The 21,259-nt window shown below is 47.8% G+C and overlaps 1 protein-coding gene across 1 annotated transcript in view; it reads right to left on the reverse strand.

Annotated features, from left to right (window-relative positions):
- LOC115076501 (anoctamin-7-like) overlaps positions 1–21,259 on the reverse strand; it is a 72,064-nt gene that overhangs the window by 3,271 nt on the left and 47,534 nt on the right. The window contains exons 12-20 of the mRNA XM_029578043.1: positions 20,649–20,786; positions 17,889–17,987; positions 16,628–16,730; positions 15,316–15,427; positions 11,731–11,785; positions 10,800–10,897; positions 9,152–9,288; positions 7,956–8,161; positions 2,480–2,622 (exon numbers count right to left, since the gene is read on the reverse strand). Coding sequence (XP_029433903.1) covers positions 2,480–2,622; positions 7,956–8,161; positions 9,152–9,288; positions 10,800–10,897; positions 11,731–11,785; positions 15,316–15,427; positions 16,628–16,730; positions 17,889–17,987; positions 20,649–20,786 — 1,091 coding nt within the window. The remainder of the gene's footprint in view (positions 1–2,479; positions 2,623–7,955; positions 8,162–9,151; positions 9,289–10,799; positions 10,898–11,730; positions 11,786–15,315; positions 15,428–16,627; positions 16,731–17,888; positions 17,988–20,648; positions 20,787–21,259) is intronic.

Raw genomic sequence — 21,259 nt, forward strand, 5'->3', positions numbered from 1 at the left:
GGCTGGAGCCGGGAGTGACCCTTCCCAGGGGAGAAGTCCTGACAAGAAGACAGGGACAAGGCCAAGCCCTAAAAAGGTGTATGTTGAAGTTTAGATGGGAAAGCATGCCTGGGAGTTGGAAAACCTAAGCCAACCTGGGCCGAATGAATGGAAGCTTGAGAGGCCCAAAGAACTTGGGCCTTGGAGATCAACTCGGTGGCCAGCAGTTGCATCAGAAAAGGACTCCAAGACTGGACTGCCTCAGCTTGAAACCTTGCAAGACTAGGCGGATTTGAAATTAGGCACTTTGATAGACACATAGCCTCGACTTCTGGCATTTTACCAGGGTGGTCCATTGCCAGTCCAGAGCAGGATCAGACTTCTAGTTTCAGCAGTTTGTCTAGTGGAAGATGACAGCTTGGGAAGTCAAGAGGTACAGGCAGATGGGGAGATGCTATGGAGCTGAATCTCACTCAGATTCCTGTTACCGATGATCTGCTGCAAGAGCCTTCGATAGATCCCGAATGTCCTGGTAAGAATAAGCTTACCAACTAGTTTCGAGTGGAGAAATGGATCAGGCGGCTGGGTGAAGGATTCATGGGGTCACTCATATCCATATGTTCCATTAACCATCAAGAGCACTGTGGACATAAAACGAGATGAATGGATCCAGGGGTAGATCCATTATTATATACAGAATGATGTGGCCTACAAAGATTTCCTCAAAGATCATACAATGGTCCCTCCCATCAGTTTGATTCAAGCCACCAGGGTGATCAATGGAAAGCAGGGAGGAGCATCAAAAAGCATTCAGTGGAGGTCATGGAGCCCATCAGACAGGTAAAGGAATAGTCCAAGACCAGGATTTTCCCTGGAGGAGCTATGGTCAAGGTGCGTGAAATCATCTCAGCTATCTGGAAGAACTGCTGTCAATCAAGCTTACCTGTTGCAAGAAGGGTCAAGCAGAACAAAGTCAAGGACATTTTTTTCTCTGTGGTTTTTTTTTTGTTGTGGTTTGTTTCTGCTTATTTGTCAGGTGCCAAGAGGAATCAGTACCTTGGTTTAATTTTTAGGGACTTGTGTGGACTTTCAAAGGGGAGGTGTCCCTGAAGCTGATGACCTACTCAGATGAAAGGAGTAAGAAAGCCAGAACTTGTACTGAAAAGAAGAGATGATTTAAGGACTGTAATATGATTTACTGCATTCCAATGGAGAGCCAACAGTTGTACGCTGAAAAGGAAAAACTTAAAAAATGTAAAAAAAAATCACAAAACTATTGAAAATGTTGAAAAAATGGCAAATATAAAATCTGCTCCAAAGATTTTCTCTCTTTTTGTCTTTTCTTTCAAACTCTGTGCTATTGAAGTGATTAAATGGTTTTCTTTTAGAAAGTGTTCTGGCATTGGATGGATAGTACTTTCTAGTAATCTGGATTTTCTTTCAGGTTTTTTCAAGGAGCTTAAGTTCTCCAACCCAGGAGGTCTTAAACGGTAAAGCTAGAACCACAGAGTGCACATTTTCGTGCATTTGCGAACTATAAATGCTTGCACAATCGGTAAAAATAATCGCAGCGGATTTGAACTTCAAGACTTTTAATCAATTATGCTGACCTTCAATTTCTGATAATTTGCCTTCCCCGTCCCGTCAGTTTTCCTCAAAATACTGAAACATGTTTTCGTGCATGTGTGCTTGTCCTGTACATTTTTCCTGTATTATGCTGATGTTCAGTGTCAGCTTGTGGTATCTCATGGCTTAGAGCCCTTGCTGATATACAGATCACTTTTTTTGATTGTCATCTTTTTGAGCCATTGTGAGCCACCTATCAAGTACCGAGTGCATGTTTTTATGCACATGAACTTGTACTGTAGTATTTACTGAATTATGCTGATATCCAGTGTTTCTCTGACAGCAACACTAGAAGCATATGATAACATCTCTGTCTGAGCCTGCTCTTAGCACAGCTTCTAGCATTTTACCTAGCACCGTCAGGCTCGCCGGTCTGTAGTTACTTGGATCACCCCTGGATCTCTTCTTCAAAAAAGCCCCTGGGACCTGCCCTAACAGCTGTCCAGCTAGCAATGGGCAGGCAACCATTCCCTCATCAGGGAACAATCATGTACAGCCTCTCTCATTACTCCTTCCCCACCTGCTCTCATCAGGGAGCCATCATACATTGGCCTACAGCAGTGTTCCCCCATCATTTCTTCCCTGATGAGGGATTTCATACACATGTGGCACAGTCTTGCATAAAAACTATGATGCATGCCTCGTTTGCATGTTTAAAAAGAAACATTTTGATATTGCCACCTCTTTTTCCTGAATTTCTGCTCCCTCCTGAGATACAGCCCAATCCCCTCAGCAGGCTGTAAGTAAACAAATGGTGTGAGGATGCAGCTGTCCAAAAACTATTTACAGGGTTACTCACTGGCCGACCAGCAGGTATCGCTGTATCAGCTGTCCTGGTCTCCCCCCCCCCCGAGCCCATCACGCGCTCCCTTACCTGCACATGGTGTGGTTCGTGGCTGTGTAGGTCTCCGGGGAATAAGCCAGGGTGAAGTTCACGTATCCGTGGAGCTCGCCGTCATACTCGTGCTGATACAGGAGGCGGGGGAGGAAATCTGAGGTGAAGGCGATAAGAAAAGCCTGAAAGAGAAGTGGGCAGACAAGGAAAGGCAGGGTCTGATGTTACTGAACAGGCAGGCCCAGTCCCCCTCTTACATTGTTACCCCTTTCAGAAGGGCCAGTGTAGGGCAGATTGTCCAGCAACAGCTCGAGTGTTAAAAGATTCCTTACCAACTGAAAAAGTGCCAAGAATTATCAAGTAACGAGAAAGACAGATGCTCCTGAAACAAGTGGCCTGTATATCTGTATAAAGCAATAGTCTATACATTTATTATAAATATATTACATTGCAAAACTTAGCATTGAATTGCTGTCATGTAGACACATGAACACAACTAGAACAAAAAGCACAGTCTTAGACCTGCAGGCACCCCAGCCTCCATCTGTGCATGTGGCAGTAGCGGGACCTCCTGGCAGGAGTCCCAATCCCTGTTTTCTGTGTGTCTGCACCAGTTTCAGTAGCAAGACTCCCTGATTGCCCAAGCAGACGTTCCAGTGCCAGCACCCACTGTCAGCAACGCTAGGAGCTGCAGCCAGAGTCCCTTCACCCAAGGGATTCTCCCAGGAGTATCTTAACTGTGGATAAGCCCCTTCTCAGGGCACACTGGCCAGTTATAGAGTAATCCCCCACACAGCAAGAGTGAGCAGGACCCAGGGAGGAGCAGGTGTGCACGACAGGACTGGCTAAGAAAAGACTTTACCTGTACCGGCCACTTTCCCCTCAGACTGAGCCTTTGGGTTCTGGTGGCCAGCAGGTCTTCAAGCGGAGATGCACTCGGGGGTAGGGAGGCAGCCACTAGAGCAGGACAGGCCTGCAGAAACGAGGGAGAACAGAAAGCTGCCCACAAGCACAAGACAGGGTGTGGGAGTGCACCGCAAAACAGACCACAAGAGCAAGACCATCAAACAACAACTGAAGGCCACAAGCGGACAAGGAAACCAACCAGAACAGGGCAAGAACAAACAGATAAGGAGGCCACAATACTGGAACCAGGCAAAGAACAGAAAGCTAAACAAGAGCTATGACTAAGGTCTAAGGCAGAAACACTAAAATGGTCACAGAAAAGAGTAAAGGAGACTCAAAACTGAGGCAAAGAGCTAACCGACAGGCCAGCTTTTAAGGGAGTGGAATTGCTGTGTCATGCTGCAAACATGGCTGCCAGCAGGACCTCCAAGTCATGGAAGGAGGTGGTGGAGATGAGACCAGTTAATGAATTCAAAAGAGCATGGGACAAACACTGCAGATCCATAAAGAGTTAAAGAAAGGGATGGTGTAACATTTCTGCATGGGGGTAACCTGCACAGAGCGGCAGTTACTACTCTTAACAGAATGCATGGGGGTAACCTGCACGGAGTGGCAGTTACTACCCTTAACAGAATGCATGGGGGTAACCTGCACGGAGCGGCAGTTACTATCCTTAACAGAAGGCATGGGGGGAAACCTGCATGGAGTGGCAGTTACTACCCTTAACAGAATGCACAGGGGGTAACCTGCACGGAGCGGCAGTTACTATCCTTAACAGAAGGCACAGGGGAAAACCTGCATGGAGTGGCAGTTACTATCCTTAACAGAATGCATGGGGGTAACCTGCACGGAGCGGCAGTTACTATCCTTAACAGAAGGCACAGGGGGAAACCTGCATGGAGTGGCAGTTACTATCCTTAACAGAATGCATGGGGGTAACCTGCACAGAGCGGCAGTTACTATCCTTAACAGAAGGCATGGGGGGAAACCTGCATGGAGTGGCAGTTACTACCCTTAACAGAATGCATGGGGGTAACCTGCACGGAGCGGCAGTTACTATCCTTAACAGAAAGCACAGGGGGAAACCTGCATGGAGTGGCAGTTACTATCCTTAACAGAATGCATGGGGGTAACCTGCACGGAGCGGCAGTTACTATCCTTAACAGAAGGCACAGGGGGAAACCTGCATGGAGTGGCAGTTACTACCCTTAACAGAATGCATGGGGGTAACCTGCACGGAGCAGCAGTTACTACCCTTAACATAAGGCTTGAGGGTAACCTGCATGGAGTGGCAGTTACTACCCTTAACATAAGGCTTGAAAGTAACCTGCATGGAGCGGCAGTTACTACCCTTAACATAAGGCTTGAGGGTAACCTGCATGGAGCGGCAGTTACTACCCTTAACATAAGGCTTGAGGGTAACCTGCACAGAGCGGCAGTTACTACCCTTAACATAAGGCTTGAGGGTAACCTGCACGGAGCGGCAGTTACTACCCTTAACAAAAGGCTTGAGGGTAACCTGCACGGAGTGGCAGTTACTGTCCTTAATATAAGGCTTGAGGGTAACCTGCATGGAGTGGCAGTTACTACCCTTAACAGAATGCATAGGGGTAACCTGCACGGAGCGGCAGTTACTACGCTTAACATAAGGCTTGAGGGTAACCTGCATGGAGTGGCAGTTACTACCATAAGCAAACTGCCATTTTATACACCGTCATTCCAAGTGAAGACAACAATGGTTTACATCATGACATGAATATTATAGGTACCAATTACATTCACTTGTATTCAAATTGCAAACATTTTAGGCATAAGACATTTCATGCGAAAGACCTACACTGAGGCAGCCAGGAGAAGGAGAGATATAAAGGGATGGGGTAGCAGGGTGAGGGAGCAATTATAACAGAAGGTGCTGGAAGGATGTAAAGAAGGGAGTTTAGAGAAGATGGATCTGATACATTTATTTGGGATGGGCTGGAAAGAAAGAGGTGATGAGTTCTTTAGTTATAGGTTCATATTGAGTTTGTCCAAGAGGGAGCAAGTAATGATTTCAGAAGGTTAAGTTTGATTGTAGGCATTTTGGAATAGCCACGTTTTGAGGTCACGTCTGGATTTCTTTGTTTCAGTGGTCAGACGCAGAGACTCAGGCAGAGAGTTCCCAAGTGTAGGGCCAGCTGTGGAGAACATACGCTCTCGTATTTTTCCAAAGTGTAGGGCCAGCTGTGGAGAACATACACTCTCGTATTTTTCCAAAGTGTAGGGCCAGCTGGGGAGGACACACGCTCTCGTATTTTTCCAAAGTGTAGGGCCAGCTGTGGAGAACATACGCTCTCGTATTTTTCCAAAGTGTAGGGCCAGCTGTGGAGAACATATGCTCTTGTATTTTTCCAAAGTGTAGGGCCAGCTGTGGAGAACATATGCTCTCATATTTTTCCAAAGTGTAGGGCCAGCTGTGGAGAACACACGCTCTCGTATTTTTCCAAAGTGTAGGGCCAGCTGTGGAGAACATATGCTCTTGTATTTTTCCAAAGTGTAGGGCCAGCTGTGGAGAACACACGCTCTCGTATTTTTCCAAAGTGTAGGGCCAGCTGTGGAGAACACACGCTCTCGTATTTTTCCAAAGTGTAGGGCCAGCTGTGGAGAACATACGCTCTCGTATTTTTCCAAAGTGCAGGGCCAGCTGTGGAGAACACACGCTCTCGTATTTTTGTCAGGTGTGTGCTCTGTAATGACGGCACAGCTAAGCAATCCTTTACTATGAGGACTTGGTGATCTCTGCGGCTTGCATGGCTGCAGCGCCACCTTGTCAGAATGGAGGGAGGAGTGTACTGCGTATTAACTTTAAGACTCCGTAACGGATTCGTGATTGCATCGGTAGCCAGTGCAGAAGCTGGCAGTGATTGCGAGATGCCATCGAATTTCCGGGATCCTGTTAGGAGTCTGGCTGCAGCATTTTGTAGTTCTCTAACAAGAGCTTTGGGTGTTCCGAGTAGAAGAGACCATTTGGTCGTTTTCTGCCGTCATTTCTATGTTGTTTGTAAAGCAGAGAAGGGGAGAAGGAGAGGAGCATTGAGTGGAGGGAAATTTTATTTTTTTATTTCGAATTTCAGCTGCAGTGGAAGCCAGACCTTCCCTGGGCTGGACCAGCATTTTTTTTTTCTGACCAGATTTCTCCGTTAGGATTAGCCAGGTGGCCAAACTTAAGCACCACCCCCAGAATGCCGTTCGCCCTTACCACTTTTTTACTTCCTAAATTCTACTCACGTAATGACCTGCCTGGGTAAAATGTAGTCGCTTGTGTGTGTGTGGGGGGAGGAGGATATTCAACTCAAGGTTTCCGTCTGGGTAACTTGAAAATCGCCAAGACTAAACCCTTGCAATCTGGACTTCTGCATTTTTAATTGCCACTTTGGGCAATCCTTCGGGATCGAGAAAGCTGGGTATAAACATAGTAGAACAGAGAAGAAACGGACCCACACAGCAACACTCACTCGAAAGACACAACAGGGAAGGAGGGAAGGGAAGACCAGGCCGAGAAAAGGCACCACATTGCAGACACATGCCTCTCCACTACTTCTTCCAACAAACCCTCCACTCCTCTCCTCCCTTCTCCTCTCAGCACTGACTGCTCCCCAATCCACACACCAAGGGCTTGTGCACAGCTGCCTTTTATCTGTTCATGTCAGGGGGGTGGTCAGGAAGCAGGATGTACGTTTGCACACCAAGCCACTTGTGAAGGTTAGGCAACCACGTTCACCGGTTTCTGCAAGCGTGTGATCCCCGTCCTACAGGGGGTTTTTCATATCTACGTAAATTTCCATGCAACTGTTGTGAATTGGCCCCTTAATGCAACAGGACTGACGGAGTCTTATCACTCGTCCGTACAAGGACCGTCTTTCTATTCCTGGGAAATGGAAATTTTGTGCTAAAGACAGGACACTGCTCCTTTAAAATCGGATGAAGACAGTCAGTGCTACTGTGCGGGACAGTCAGTCTTAGGACTCCTGTCCGTCAGGGTCATGGGGTTCAGGCCTGTCACAGGTCTTAAGCTTCACCCATGTCAGGGTCAGTAGTGGGGAGAACCAAAGGGGTTAGGATCTGCACCAAGAGGAAACTGCTGCCCACTCAGCAGGACACAAATATCCAGTGCACACGAGGCAGGAGAAAACAGAGCTGCCAAGTTACTCCGTTCCAGGAGGGAGAATTTAAGACAACCCTAGTGCATTATGGGGCTTGCAGTGCTGATTTCAATGGGTACAAACAGGGACAGCAGACACCACACTGCTTTGGGATGCAAGATGAAAACCTGTCTCCCTCCTGGGACCGGGTAACCTGATAGCTCTGATCAAATGGCAGGATTCCCCTTCCCACCCAACTCATAAGCACACAAGGCAGGAGAAAGAAGGAATACAGATGGGACCGAGTCAGTATCAGGGTCACCATAAGCAGATCATCATCACTGAGTGGCAAAGATTAAGGGAGGCCCTACCTGGCCGGACACAGACTTATTCTGTCATTAGGGGAAATGCTGCCCTCTGATATGTTCTGCTTGTGAATTAAAAAAAAAGATGCTAGAGCATTACTGGACAGGGTGAGGTTTTGCACTTACATTGATGATTACAGAAACTTGAGCCAAAGCATCCAAAATAAAGAACCAGACTCCGATGTCCTGAGCCCGTTCCGCCACGGGTCGCCGGTACTCACAGACGAATTTCTGCGCGTCCAGGCGGATCTCCACCCAGTTATTGAGCAGCGCGAAGAGCGGCGCCAGTGGGAATGCGGCAACAAAGATGGTGATGAACCCAAACTGAAGAACTGTGGAAACAGAAAGGAAAAACTGCCAAGTGCTCTGAATTCCAAGAAACTCCTACTTGCCCACGCTCGTACCTCGTCACCTCCTGAGACTGGGTCTGCAGGGGTTGTGAGCTGCAGCATTCCTTATAGCTTCATACGATGCTGTAAAAAAATACGGCTATCGTGACTGTGAAGCCTATGTGTAGGCTTTAAAAATCATTAGGTACCCCAGTGTTGGAATGCAAACTTTTGTAGTGCTCACTGTCCACTGTGCAATTGTTGCTAAAATGATCACGTGGATACTGTTGCAATATTCACTTATCTCAAAATTGTAGTCGGTCTTGCCTCAGCGGCAAGACCGACTACAATTTTGAGATAAGTGAATATTGCAACAGTATCCACGTGATCATTTTAGCAACAATTGCACAGTGGACAGTGAGCACTACAAAAGTTTGCATTCCAACACTGGGGTACCTAATGATTTTTAAAGCCTACACATAGGCTTCACAGTCACGATAGCCGTATTTTTTTACAGCATCGTATGAAGGTACACTCAGATTATTGACATCCATATAACAGGTCTTTTTTTTTAATTCATAATTTTTTCATGTTATATTGTTTGGGTTTATAAATTTAGCATTCCTTATAGCGCCACCTGCTGGGAGAGCCTGGGGACTGCAGGAGCTGCCAGCACCCTCCCCGGCCAGCCAGCACTCCTGCACCATTCTCTACAGTGCCTCCTGCTGGCAGCGGCTAGGACTGCAGGACCTGGAAGCTCTCTTTAGTGACTGTTCCTGCACCATTCCTTACAGCCGGGAGATCATGCATTCACCAAACTCTTACTTTAACGAAGTGAAAAAGCAGCACAGAGAAACCGAGACTCCCACTTTCTGCCGCCTTTTCCCTCCCGGCGTTGGATTACAAGCAGAGTCGGTGAGCCGTAAGACTGCAGAGGTTTGGGCACAGGGTTATCTCTGGGGATTGTATTAAACACATCCAGCGGCTTCTCACCCATCTCTAAATACTCCTCGAAGAGGCCTTCGCACGCTATGAGCTCATAGTCCTCTTCCCAGCGCTTAGGTTCTTGGGAGATCTGGGAACCCCTCACCTTGGCGAGCTGTCGCTTCTGCCTCCAGGCCTTCAGCTTCCTGCGTCAAAGGGGAAAGAGAGGGGAGAGAAAAAGATGATCCGGGGACGCGTGAAGACACAGAGATCAACATCAAACATTCAAAGGGTTCGTCTGGGGTAACTTTTGGAGCGTGATCTGCTTTGAAGTGCTGAAAGGCAGAATATATATCAAACAAATAAATAAACCCAAGACAGACCCGTTTTTTCCTCTGCCCGCCGGCTACATTTTCTCCTGTAACTCATTGCATGCACAAAAATTAGATGGGTGGAAAGAGGCAGGGCGGCTAGGGGCATTCCCAGTGACATCCAGAACTACCTGGGCAAAAATGTTCAGGTAACTCTGGTCAGCTAAAAAGCTGGTTAACCTAGAGAAAAAGAGAAAGTACAGGGCCAGCTGTACCCTGCTCTTCCCTCCCTCCCATCTGCAGAATGAAAAAATGCATGAAGCCGAGTGGTGCCCATTTTCCCCTCCCTCCCTCCTACCCACAAGATAGAAATCGCAGGGGCACGGCGGAGCTGATCCACTTCTCTCCCAACTCCCCCCACAATAAAGACAAGTATAGGGCCAGAGGTGCTCCGAACCCTGCTTAAAAAAATAGGTGGTGGGCCAAATTCTCACCCCCGAACTCTCATAAGTGTCCCCGAAGCCCAGGGAGTGGAAGAGAGGCTCTTACCTTCTCCCACTGGGCTGAATATCAAGTGCTGGTAAAGCTGACAGCTCGTTTATTCACTGCACTCTGGGGTGAAGAAACCAGTCCATGTTCACAGCTCAGTAGCGACCCAGGACTGGCTCCTTCTCTGTCAGTGAGGGGACCAATCCTTGTTCAGAGCTCATGGAAGGGGAAGGAGCCAATGGCTATTCTAGGCTGAGTTCTGAAGGGGGATTGGTCTATTCACCCCGGAATGCAGTGAATAATTAACCATTAAGTGCCAGGAGCTGTCGGCTCTACCAGCACTTAATAACCAGCCCAGTGGGAAAAGGAAGAGTCTGTCCTCCTCTCGCTGGGATTGGTGAACATTTTTGGGAATTCGTGGGTGGCGGTGGGGGACGAGGGATGAGGATTTGGCTCTTCACATTTTTTTTTTTTTTTTAAAGTAGAGGATGAGGTGGCAGATCGGAGTGCCCCCGGCCCAGTAATTGTCTATCCTGGGGAGTGGGAAGGGGAAAACATTGGGTTCTGCTTGGCCCCTTGCATTTTTTCATCTTATGGGTAGTTGGGAGGAAGGATCGGGGTGCTGCTAGCCTGCTTTCTGTTGCAATATTCAAAAGCCTAGTGAGCGCAAAGCTACCAGGTTAACTTTATACGAACAGACTTATCTGCACTTTCACCTGATTGGTGCTACTGGGTAAAGTTACAAGCATTGGTTACCTCTGCCACTCACTGGGTTTTTGAACATGGACCTCACCGTTTCAAGATCAATCACAGACGCACACCGGGCTGGGTCCTCTTCCTACTGCCTCCCCGTCTCATTGCGTCCTTGGCTGACCTGCCAAAGAGTTGCACAGCACGAGACTGTGGGCAAGACTTACGGAATGACAAACTCCTGCACGTTGCTGATGATCTGCTTCCCAACCATGATGATGAAGAGCTGCTGGGCCAGTTCTATCAGGCACCCACCAGGACCACACTGAGAGGAGGAGATGGGGGGGGGTCAAACAAAGGGAGGGAGAGCGTGGGCCACACAGAGAGAGGGGAGGAGACAGTGCCCCATGCAGAGGAGGAGAGCAGGCCACATGGAGAAGAGAAGAGCAGGTCACAAGGAGGGAGAATGGATAAAAGGTCATTATAAAGGGTAAGATAAATGATCAAAGAGAGGGAGAGAGGTCCATATGGAGAGAAGGCCGGGCAAAGAGTGAGAAAGGGCCATAAAGAGATGGATAAAGGGACTTACAGAGAGGAAAATTTGAAAATGGACAGAGGAAAGGGAAGGGAAAACAGAAAGTGATAGAGGAATCAAGGATATTATCAAAGAACGGTAAGAGAAACAGAAGGCAGGCCAGAGAGGGGGAATGAGAAGGAAAAACAGAGAAAAGGGGGAAGGGGAGGGCAGGTGAGAGAGAGAAACAGAGGATGGTAATAAAAACATTTATATACCTCACAACTGGGATCACGCTGGCCTCTATGCAGGCCTCTAGAAAACAGAATTGGCTGTTCTAAAGCAAATCTTACTTACAACCTGAAATGCTGGAGCATATTCAACCTTACTCCCTGCTACCCAATACCCTGGCACCCCTGCACACCTCACTCCTGCCCCGCAGCACCTCTTGCTATTCCAGTAAGGAGAGCCACACACTCAGCTCTTCCAAGGTACCTCAGTTTTGACCGCTGCACCCCCCACAATTCTGCCTATGTACCTCAGTCTTGACCTGCAATACCAAGTTACTGGTGACTCTCACAATCGAGGCTGCCATATGTATTGAGTTACCGCCAGACTGGAAATGGATATCCTGGGTTACTCACATCCTCATTTCTCATGCCAAACAGTTTTCCATACTGCCCTGGGTATCCCACGAACCTGGCAGGGAAGAACAAGGTCAGTGCTTACAGTAATCAGAAAATGACAACAAGAACCAAGCAAGCTACACGCCAACACAGACCTCCAGGGGACGGATCCCTGTCGTGCCCTCCTGTACTGACCCTCCAGGGGACGGATCCCAGTCGTGCCCTCCTGTACTGACCCTCCAGGGGACGGATCCCAGTCGTGCCCTCCTGTACTGACCCTCCAGGGGACGGATCCCAGTCGTGCCCTCCTGTACTGACCCTCCAGGGGACGGATCCCTGTCGTGCCCTCCTGTACTGACCCTCCAGGGGACGGATCCCTGTCGTGCCCTCCTGTACTGACCCTCCAGGGGACGGATCCCTGTCGTGCCCTCCTGTACTGACCCTCCAGGGGACGGATCCCTGTCGTGCCCTCCTGTACTGACCCTCCAGGGGACGGATCCCTGTCGTGCCCTCCTGTACTGACCCTCCAGGGGACGGATCCCTGTCGTGCCCTCCTGTACTGACCCTCCAGGGGACGGATCCCTGTCGTGCCCTCCTGTACTGACCCTCCAGGGGACGGATCCCTGTCGTGCCCTCCTGTACTGACCCTCCAGGGGACGGATCCCTGTCATGACCTCCTCTACTGACCTCCAGGGAATGGACCCCCCTTATATCCAAGGAAACCAAGTGATTAGCCTGTTGCCGCATAATTTACAACTCGCCCCCAAACCTGAAGCTCCCCTACCAGGTAAATTCAATCAGCTGTTCCTGCAGGGCCCATTCACAGGCTGCTTCCTGCTCCCTCCCCTCCCAGGCAGCCTGAAGAAAACAGGAGAGGAAGGGGTGAAGCTAAGGCTGGAGCAGTCAGAAGGGAGAGGAGAAAAAGTACTATTACCAGGGCTCCTGATTTCCAGTGGCAGATTTTTCAAAATTCTGTGGCAATGATGTGGTGATTTTGCAGAATTCTGCATCTATTCATGTAAAACATTTGCATCCTGCTCTGTCCCCAGACCCAGGCGGTTTCAATAGTAAAAGTAAAAAGAAACGCAACGGGTAGCAAGATCTGTTGCCTGCGTGAGCAGTCCCAGGTAATTAAGTAAATCGGGCAGAAAGCCTCATCCTGACCTGCTAGTTCAACAGTGGCTTAAAGCTTATTAAAGTGTCTTAGTTTTATAGAAACAGTTAATTTATGTGGTTCTTTAGTGATTGGGGCTGGGGAAGAGAAGGACCGAGAGAGAGATGAGGGGGTGGAGGAGGACAGAGGTACATAGGGAGGAGAGGATGGGGAATCAGGGAGGATAAGGAAGGGGGAGGGACAAGAGATCGGGGATGGGGAGGTGGAAAGAAAGGGAGGAAGAGAAGGAAGAAAGATCATGGACGGGGGATGGAGGGAGGAGGACAGGAGGGGAGGAAGGTAAGGCGATCCCAGAGAGAGGAGAGGGACGTGTCTCTTCCCCTGGTTCCAGCTTTGCTCCCTGCCTCCTCCTCACACCCAATCCCTGGTCTCGACCTCTCTCTCTCTCTCCTTTCTTCTCTCCATCCCGAATTCTTTTATTGTTCCCATCCCATCTGCCCATACACACACCCCCAATCACCCTTCCCCAGCTCCTTTTACACACAAATCCCAATTACCCAGTCCCCCAAGACATACATACCCAGTCCCTTGTCACACACCTCCCCCATCTCTCCATCTCTATCTCCCAGTCCCTCTCTCATCACCTCTCCAACCTCTCTATCACAACTCCCATCGCCCCTCCCCCCCCCCAGCCTCTCCCCATTTCCCACACTCATAAGAACATAAACATTGCCACACTGGGTCAGACCGAGGGTCCATCAAGCCCAGCATCCTGTTTCCAACAGTGGCCAATCCAGGCCATAAGAACCTGGCAGGATCCCAAACAGTAAACAGATCCCATGCTGCTAACGTTTGGCAAGATGCAGTGGCTTTCCCCAAGTCTGCCAGGTCAATAATAGTTTACGGACTTTTCCTTCAGGAACTTGTCCAACCTTTTCAAACCCAGCCTTGGTTAGCCGCCTTAACCACATCCTCCAGCAATAAATTGCACGTGCAAGGCCCGGCCGCGCGCATATAACCCCCGTTTTTTTACAAGCTCCGGCCATTTAAAATCGAGCCGTTAGGGAATAGCCACTGCTATTGCCAGCATTATTAGCTTGAGATCTATTTAGTTTCTGGGTACTCGCCAGGTTCTTATGGCCTGGATTGGCCACTGTTGGAAACAGGATGCTGGGCTTCATGGACCCTCGGTCTGACCCAGTATGGCATTTTCTTATGTTCTTATTTATCTCGTGCTTGGAGTTTCCTTGGGAAATTAAAATATCAATCAAGTGTCCAATATATGTGCACAAATCTCCCTGTGTAATTAGAGTTAAACAGATTTTGCTTATGGAGCAAAGTTACTCTCAGAGCCAAGGAAATGGACCGCCCGTGTGCCTGAGTATTTTTAATTAAACCGGCCAGTCTAAAAGCCTAAAAAGAATTAAACAAGCTTTAAAATATTTATAGCAAGAGCATAAGGATCATGCTAGGGATCAGTGGAAATGTACTATTCTTGCTACATTTTTTGTGATTTTAGCCTCAATCTCCGGACAACCACCCAGCTTCTTTAAAAAAAATAAAATAAATAAAATTGTGCTTCTTTCTCAGTCACCTTCCCCCCGCCCATTCCCTGGACAATCGCATCTACCTATAAACCTGCCGACCTCTCGTTTACATTTCCCAAGGAAACTCCATACGAGTTTACAGCCTGCACGCTGTTCAACAATTTTGGATGCAAGCATGAGGTAAGTAAATGTGAGATAATCACACCATTTTAGATCTTTTCAATATGATCGAATTAGGAATGTATGAAACATGTGTGGATGGAGAGTAGCCAAGGCCTTATCGATTGATGCTACTAGTCATAACCCCTTTTTGTGTGTGGGTGGGGGGGTTATGCTGAGAGATGTGAAACTTTATGCAAAATTATGGAAATCTGCCACATAATTGTGCAGAATTTTGAAAAATCTGCCACCGAATCTTGCAAAATTGAGGGCCGTGGTTATACCTTCATGTACTGACCTCCGCGGGATGGATCCCAGTTCTACCCCCACGTATGGACCCCTGTTATACTAAGAAATGGATCCCAGCTTAACCCTTCATGTAGCGACCGATAGGACGGGTAGCCATTATGTTTTACTGCACTCGAAGCTTTCCCCTGGGAGTGAAAACTGGGCTGCTGGATCCTGTGCCCATTACCGATGATTCCAGAGATGCCACTGCCACGCTGGACAGAGCTGCAGACAGACCCTTGCGTAAGATTTTATTTTGTAAGAGGAGAGAGCTTAGTAATGGGCTCAAATGAGAGCAGAGTCCTGACGTAAGGGTAGGAGATGTGGGAGAGGGTTGGAGAGCAGCACCTGAAGGGGGGACGTCTGGCACAGGAGGAGAAGCCTTACCCTCCCGACACCCCTGTCCTGTCCCTCTTCTCAAGGTGATAGGAGGGTTTAGCCTCCCCGCTGTCCTAATCCTTCCCCCATTCAGCCCATCTCATCGCCTTCCCGTACCTGCCTTTGAAGAAAGCCACATAGAAGGGCGATGAGTAGAAATTCACGAACTGGAAGATGAAGACCTTGAAGGTGAAGGCGTCTTCGTGGAGCGTCTGCGTCCGATGCATCTCTGTGGGAGCGACAGAAAGAAACCGGGTCAGCCGCTGACCTGATGCCTCACGCTCCTTGTCCCCGTGTGACCCGCCCCTCTCAATCATCTCACACACTCTGCACGACAGACAGAGTCCAGGAGCAGGAAGAACAGGGCACTGCAGTCCCAAACGGCTTTGAGACGCAATTTTAAACAAAGAAACAAACAAAAAATAATGCAGCATAAATCTCGCTTTGGCGATGTGGGTTTAAACATCAACTATTCCGTACTCACTGATGGGAGACCCTGCCACACTGACCCAGGCCATATTTTGTGCTAAGCCAGCCTGCAATACCGGACTCTTTCAGGCTTATTCTGTCATCTTACCTAGTTGTGAAATTTTTATTGGACCAATAAAAAAGATGTAGTGCACGAGCTTTCCGAGCCACGCAGGTCCCATCTTCAGATGGGGTACAAAGGTGAGCGAGAGTGGTAGTGAAGGCACCTGGTTTGCTACAGTTCTGCTTTGCCGCAAACTCTAGAGAAACGCACGGCCACTAATTTTTCCTGTTTTTCACTACTTTGAATTTTTCCCATTCTGCTCCTCTTTTTCGGTCACTGAGAGAAACGCACGGCCCTGCTTGCAGTGAAGTCACCACATCATGGCAGCTTGCACGGCCTCCAACAGCACAGAGACTTGACAATGGAGCCGTGTTTTTCTCCCCCTGACTGGGCAGCCAACGTGCCCCCACCCCCCCTTCAGGCTTGTTGAAGACCCCCTGGGGTGCCCGCTCCCCAGTTTGCTCACCCCTGAAATAAATACTTTCTTAAATTTGTTCCTGTGTTAAGCATCTTGGGTAATTTAACAGTTCAGACAAATGAACATACCCAAACTATCACAGATCAGACTAAAGCTGTACGTAAGGAATCTTTGGTTTCACCTTTGGCGATGCTTAAACAATTTTATTTAGATTTCCTTAGAAATCTAATGAAACAATTCCGGTGGCTACCAAGATATACTATTTTCCAGATTCAAAAATTGCTTCTAGATTAGATGATAATTAGGATGGTAATATTGCTTCTTTTAATCTTACTAGCTTTGCGGAAGATTCAACATCTGTTATTAAAGACAGTCCTATGTTATTTGTCGAGTATGCTCAAGAATCTGATATACAAAGGACCTTGTGTCTTGTTCTTCATTTTAGAAAACAGCCTAATTACTCCTTATAGGTTCCTTACCCCATTTGGTGAGCTTCTCAGCCAGAGTTGTGTAGACTTGGCTCATGAGTAGAATGAGGACCAAGTTCACCATGGTACTGCTGATATTTGCAATGTTTCCAGCCTGCAAATAAACAAAGAGTGTTGTAATCCCCAAAATCTAACCAAATCAAGAGGGTGCAGGGTGAGACCTTCCCTCCTCCAGTACAGCCAACTGCCATCATGAGGGCAACACATGAGATCTTGACAGAGTGAGAAATGGTGAGAAAGACATCAAACTGAGAACTCTCCTCCATAACACTGCCCAACAAGGTCATGAGGGCAATGAATGAGGCGATAAAACAAAGGAAAACATCATAGCAGAATCAAGACCTCCATCAATGTGACAGGTCCATTAACAATTATTAGTCAGCTACATGTGGGGATCACCATCTCTCACTTCTAAGAGTGAATGACAAGGAATGGATTTCCCCATTAGGATCTGCTGGGCACTTTCAAATGATCTGAACTGGCCACTGTCAGAGACAGGATGCTGAGCTCGATGGACCATTAGTTTGACTCAGCAAGGCATTTCTTAAGCATATTCAGATTCAAATATCATGAGGACACTGACCAAGAGCGAAGACCAAATAAGGAACATGAGCAACAATGACTATGTCCCTAGAACAGCATAAAAGCCTTAAGGACACTTATGCTACCCAAACATCACTTGATATCTTTAGTCTGTCACAGACACAGCTATAACAGAAGCATCAAGTAGTCTGAGCTTTTACCATTTCTAGAAAGCCAATGTTTTCTTAGGATTGGTCCCTCTACCATGTCCATGACAGCCAGCACTACACTGTGCAGCCCCACCTCAATACAACTGCTATGGTTTGCAAGATGTCAATGCTCTTGTGAAGGTTATGAGTGTCATGTCTGCTTAGCATCAGTGTCAGACTCAACCACCCCGAGGCCATGCCTGAAACTTGGCTTCTGAAAGAAAATGCACAGTACTAACAAAGAGACCTCCTAATACATCCATTGTGCATCAACATGGAGTTGAACCAAGTCCATCCAACAGAAATTACTAATGCTTAGGAAAGATGGAGGGCTCTACTGAAGAATGAGAGAAAGCCAAGACTTTGTCATTCTATAATCCTCAAAGTCAGATCAGCCTGGGGCTATAAGACTTGCAGTGCTCCTTTTGACATATGCTTGAAAGGAACACTGTCTCGCCAGTAGAGACTATGCGTTTACCTATGGGTGCTTTCCCTGCATTCTGCAGGGATGTTCCACTCACCTGGGTCATCAGGATGGCATTCCCTGTGTGGTACATCATAATGCTCACAATGCCACGGTACATGATCACGGACACCAGGAAGATCATCACCACACACAGCTGTCGACAGAGGAAAATGGGCAAACATGACTGGAGGAAGCAGCCCAAGGATTTGCCACCAGATCCCTCATGGAGCCCCGCACTGTGGAAAGTGATTACACACCACTCCCGAGGCTTCCCTCAGCAGGAAAAGCATTGTCAGGGCATAAAGTTAATTACCTCTGTTCCTAACACAGTACAGTTATTGTGCTAATTCACTCAGATATGCAGACGGAAGGGTCAAACAGGTCATAACTAAAACTCTTACATTAGACTAAATACATTGGGCGCAAACTTTCCTGAGCTATGCTCCCTTCCTCAAATCACTACAACATGAGTTAAGGACAATATCGACCTTGTGAAGGGAGCAAAAAGCTCATCGTAAATGTATTTAGTCCAATGAAAAGGTTTCATCTACGACCTGCTTGTTCATTTTTCCTGTTGCTATTTTAATCTGCCAGATGTGGCTTGGTGCATCCCTTCTGCAAAATTAGCAAGTAGTAGAGAAACTGGAGATGCTTTTCAAGGAGCTCTGCTTAGGCAAATGGTGCTGGAATCCATGAGAAGAGGAGCGATACTGGACCCGGTGCTCACAAACGGAGACGGTATCTCTAACGTCCGGGTAAATGCCCTCCTGAGCACCAGTGACCATCAGATGGCATGGTTTGATAAAGCAGCCAAGATGGAGAGAAGATGATCAAGGTCTTGGATTTCTAAAATACGGACTTTGGGAAAGTACCTTAAAAAAAAAAAAGAACCAGGAGGCTGGGAGAAGAGAGTGGACCAAATGAAAAGGAGCTATAACATAACATGCTATATAACAGCAGCAACCTTTATTGTAAGACAAGGAAATAAAAGTAAGAGGGAAAGGAAACAGAACTTGCTCTCCAAAGAGGTGGCTGAAAAAATACAGGCAAAGAAATTAGCATTCAAAACGTACAAAGGAACTCAAAAAGAGGAAGACAAGGAAGAATTATCCAGTGAAAATGAGAGAGAGAAGGAAAGAATTAAGGACATCAAAAGCTGGAGTTGCAAAGCTTTTTTCAAATACATCAGCGAAAGGAGGAAGGCCGGAGGTGGTTAAAATTGTAAGGTTAAAATGATACAAGGAGCTTTCTTTTGTGGAGAAAGATGAAGGAAAAGCAGAAATATTAAACCAATACTTCAGTGCACTAAAGAAGACCCCGGAGGAGGACCTTGCTGGCTGGCAGTGGGATAAATACAGCCCCGTACACAGAAGGGAATGGTTGGGAGGAGCTTGCAAAGCTGCAGGTGGACAAGGCCATGGGGCTCTGAGGAGAGGCATCCCAGGATGTTAAAGGAGCTCAGAGAGAACACTGGCGGGGTCTGCTGAAAGAGTCTGGAAGTAGACGCACCGCTCGGAGAGGGGCCCCGGTGGTCCCGCTTCACAAAAGTGGGAGCAAAGAAGAGGCTGGAAACAACAGGCCGGTGAGCAAACTGATGGAGGTGCTGAAGGAAAGAAGAGGCAGGATCCGACACAGCCTGGTTTTCACCATAAGAAGATCACGTCAAAAGAATCCGATGGATTTTTTTTGATTGGGCAACCTAGATCAAGGGTGAGCACGCGATGTGATTTATCTGGATTTCAGCAAAGCTTTTAACACCGTCCTCTATGCTCATGAACAAAATGAGAAGCCTGGGAGCGGGCCTAGAGGCGGTGGAATGGATTACAAACTGGCTGCCTGGCAGGCGACAGCGAGCGGTGGTAAATGGAACCTGCTCCGAGGAGGGAAGGGTGATGAGTGGAGTGCCTCAGGGATCGGTTCTGTTCAGTATCTTTGCGCGTGACATAGCGGAAGAGTTAGAAGGAAAAGTGTGTCTTTTTTTGCGGATGACACTAACATCTGCAACAGAGAGAATGAAAAGTGATCTAAGAAAGTTAGAGGAGTGCTTGAAGGTTTGGCAGCTGGGATTCAATGCCAAGAAATGTATCTGGAGTGCGGTAATCCAAAGAAGAGAAGAGATGGAAGACTGGTGTGCAAGGACCAGGAAAGAGAGCTCGGGGTGACAGTGCCTGATGATCTGAAGCAATGTGACACGGCAGCGACCAAGGCTAGAGGGATGCTGGGCTGCACAGAGAGAGGTTAGGACTTTTCAGCTTGGAGAAGAGATGACTGAGGGGGGATATGATAGAGGTGTTTAAAATCATGAGAGGTCTAGAACGGGTAGATGTGAATCGGTTATTTACACTTTCAGAAATTAGAAGGACTAGGGGGCATTCCATGAAGTTAGCAAGTAGCACATTTAAGACTAATCGGAGAAAATTATTTTTCACTCAACGCACAATCAAGCTCTGGAATTTGTTGCCAGAAGATGTGGTTAGTGCAGTTAGTTTAGCTGGGTTTAAAAAAGGTTTGGATAAGTTCTTGTAGGAGGAGTCTACTAACTGCTATTAATCAAGCTGACTTAGGAAATAGCCACTGCTGTAACTGGCATTAGTAACATGGGATCTACTTAATGCTTGGGTACTTGCCAGGTACTTGTAACCTGGATTGACCACTGTTGGAAACAGGATACTGGGCTTGATGGACCCTCTGTCTGACACAGTATGGCAACTTTTTATGTTCTTATTTATTTATCTCAACACAAAATGATTCAAAAGATGAACTAATAAGATGCAGGTGTGCATGTTCCCTTACAATCTGGGGCAGGTATCCTTACCATAATAACAATGACCATAGAACCTGTCAGCATGCGCGAGAGACGATCCCGCTCTGAAAAGTATGGTTCCTTCACCCCAGTGATGGGATTCTGCTCCATCTGTGGGGCCCTGGCCGCGAACTCAGGCCTTGGACGTTCCTGCGAGAGAAATGGACAGCGAGCATGTTAACCAGAGGGAGGAGAGACAGGCGGAGCGAGCGAACGAGCATATTAACCACAGGGAGGAGAGACAGGCAGAGTGAGCATGTTAACCAGAGGGAGGAGAGACAGGTGGAACGAGCGAGCATGTTAACCAGAGGGAGGAGAGACAGGCGGAGCGCGCGAGCATGTTAACCAGAGGGAGGAGAGACAGGTGGAACGAGCGAGCGAGCATGTTAACTAGAGGGAGGAGAGAGAGAGCGAACGAGCATGTTAACCAGAGGGAGGAGAGACAGGCGGTGCGAGCGAGCATATTAACCAGAGGGAGGAGAGAGGGAAGCGAGCGAGCATGTTAACCAGAAGGAGGAGAGAGGGAAGCGAGCGAGTATATTAACCAGAGGGAGGAGAGAGGGGAAGCGAGCGAGCATGTTAACCAGAGGGAGGAGAGACAGGCGGAGTGAGCGAGCATATTA

Source organism: Rhinatrema bivittatum, chromosome 15, assembly GCF_901001135.1.
Source record: "Rhinatrema bivittatum chromosome 15, aRhiBiv1.1, whole genome shotgun sequence".
Classification (NCBI taxonomy): domain Eukaryota; kingdom Metazoa; phylum Chordata; class Amphibia; order Gymnophiona; family Rhinatrematidae; genus Rhinatrema; species Rhinatrema bivittatum.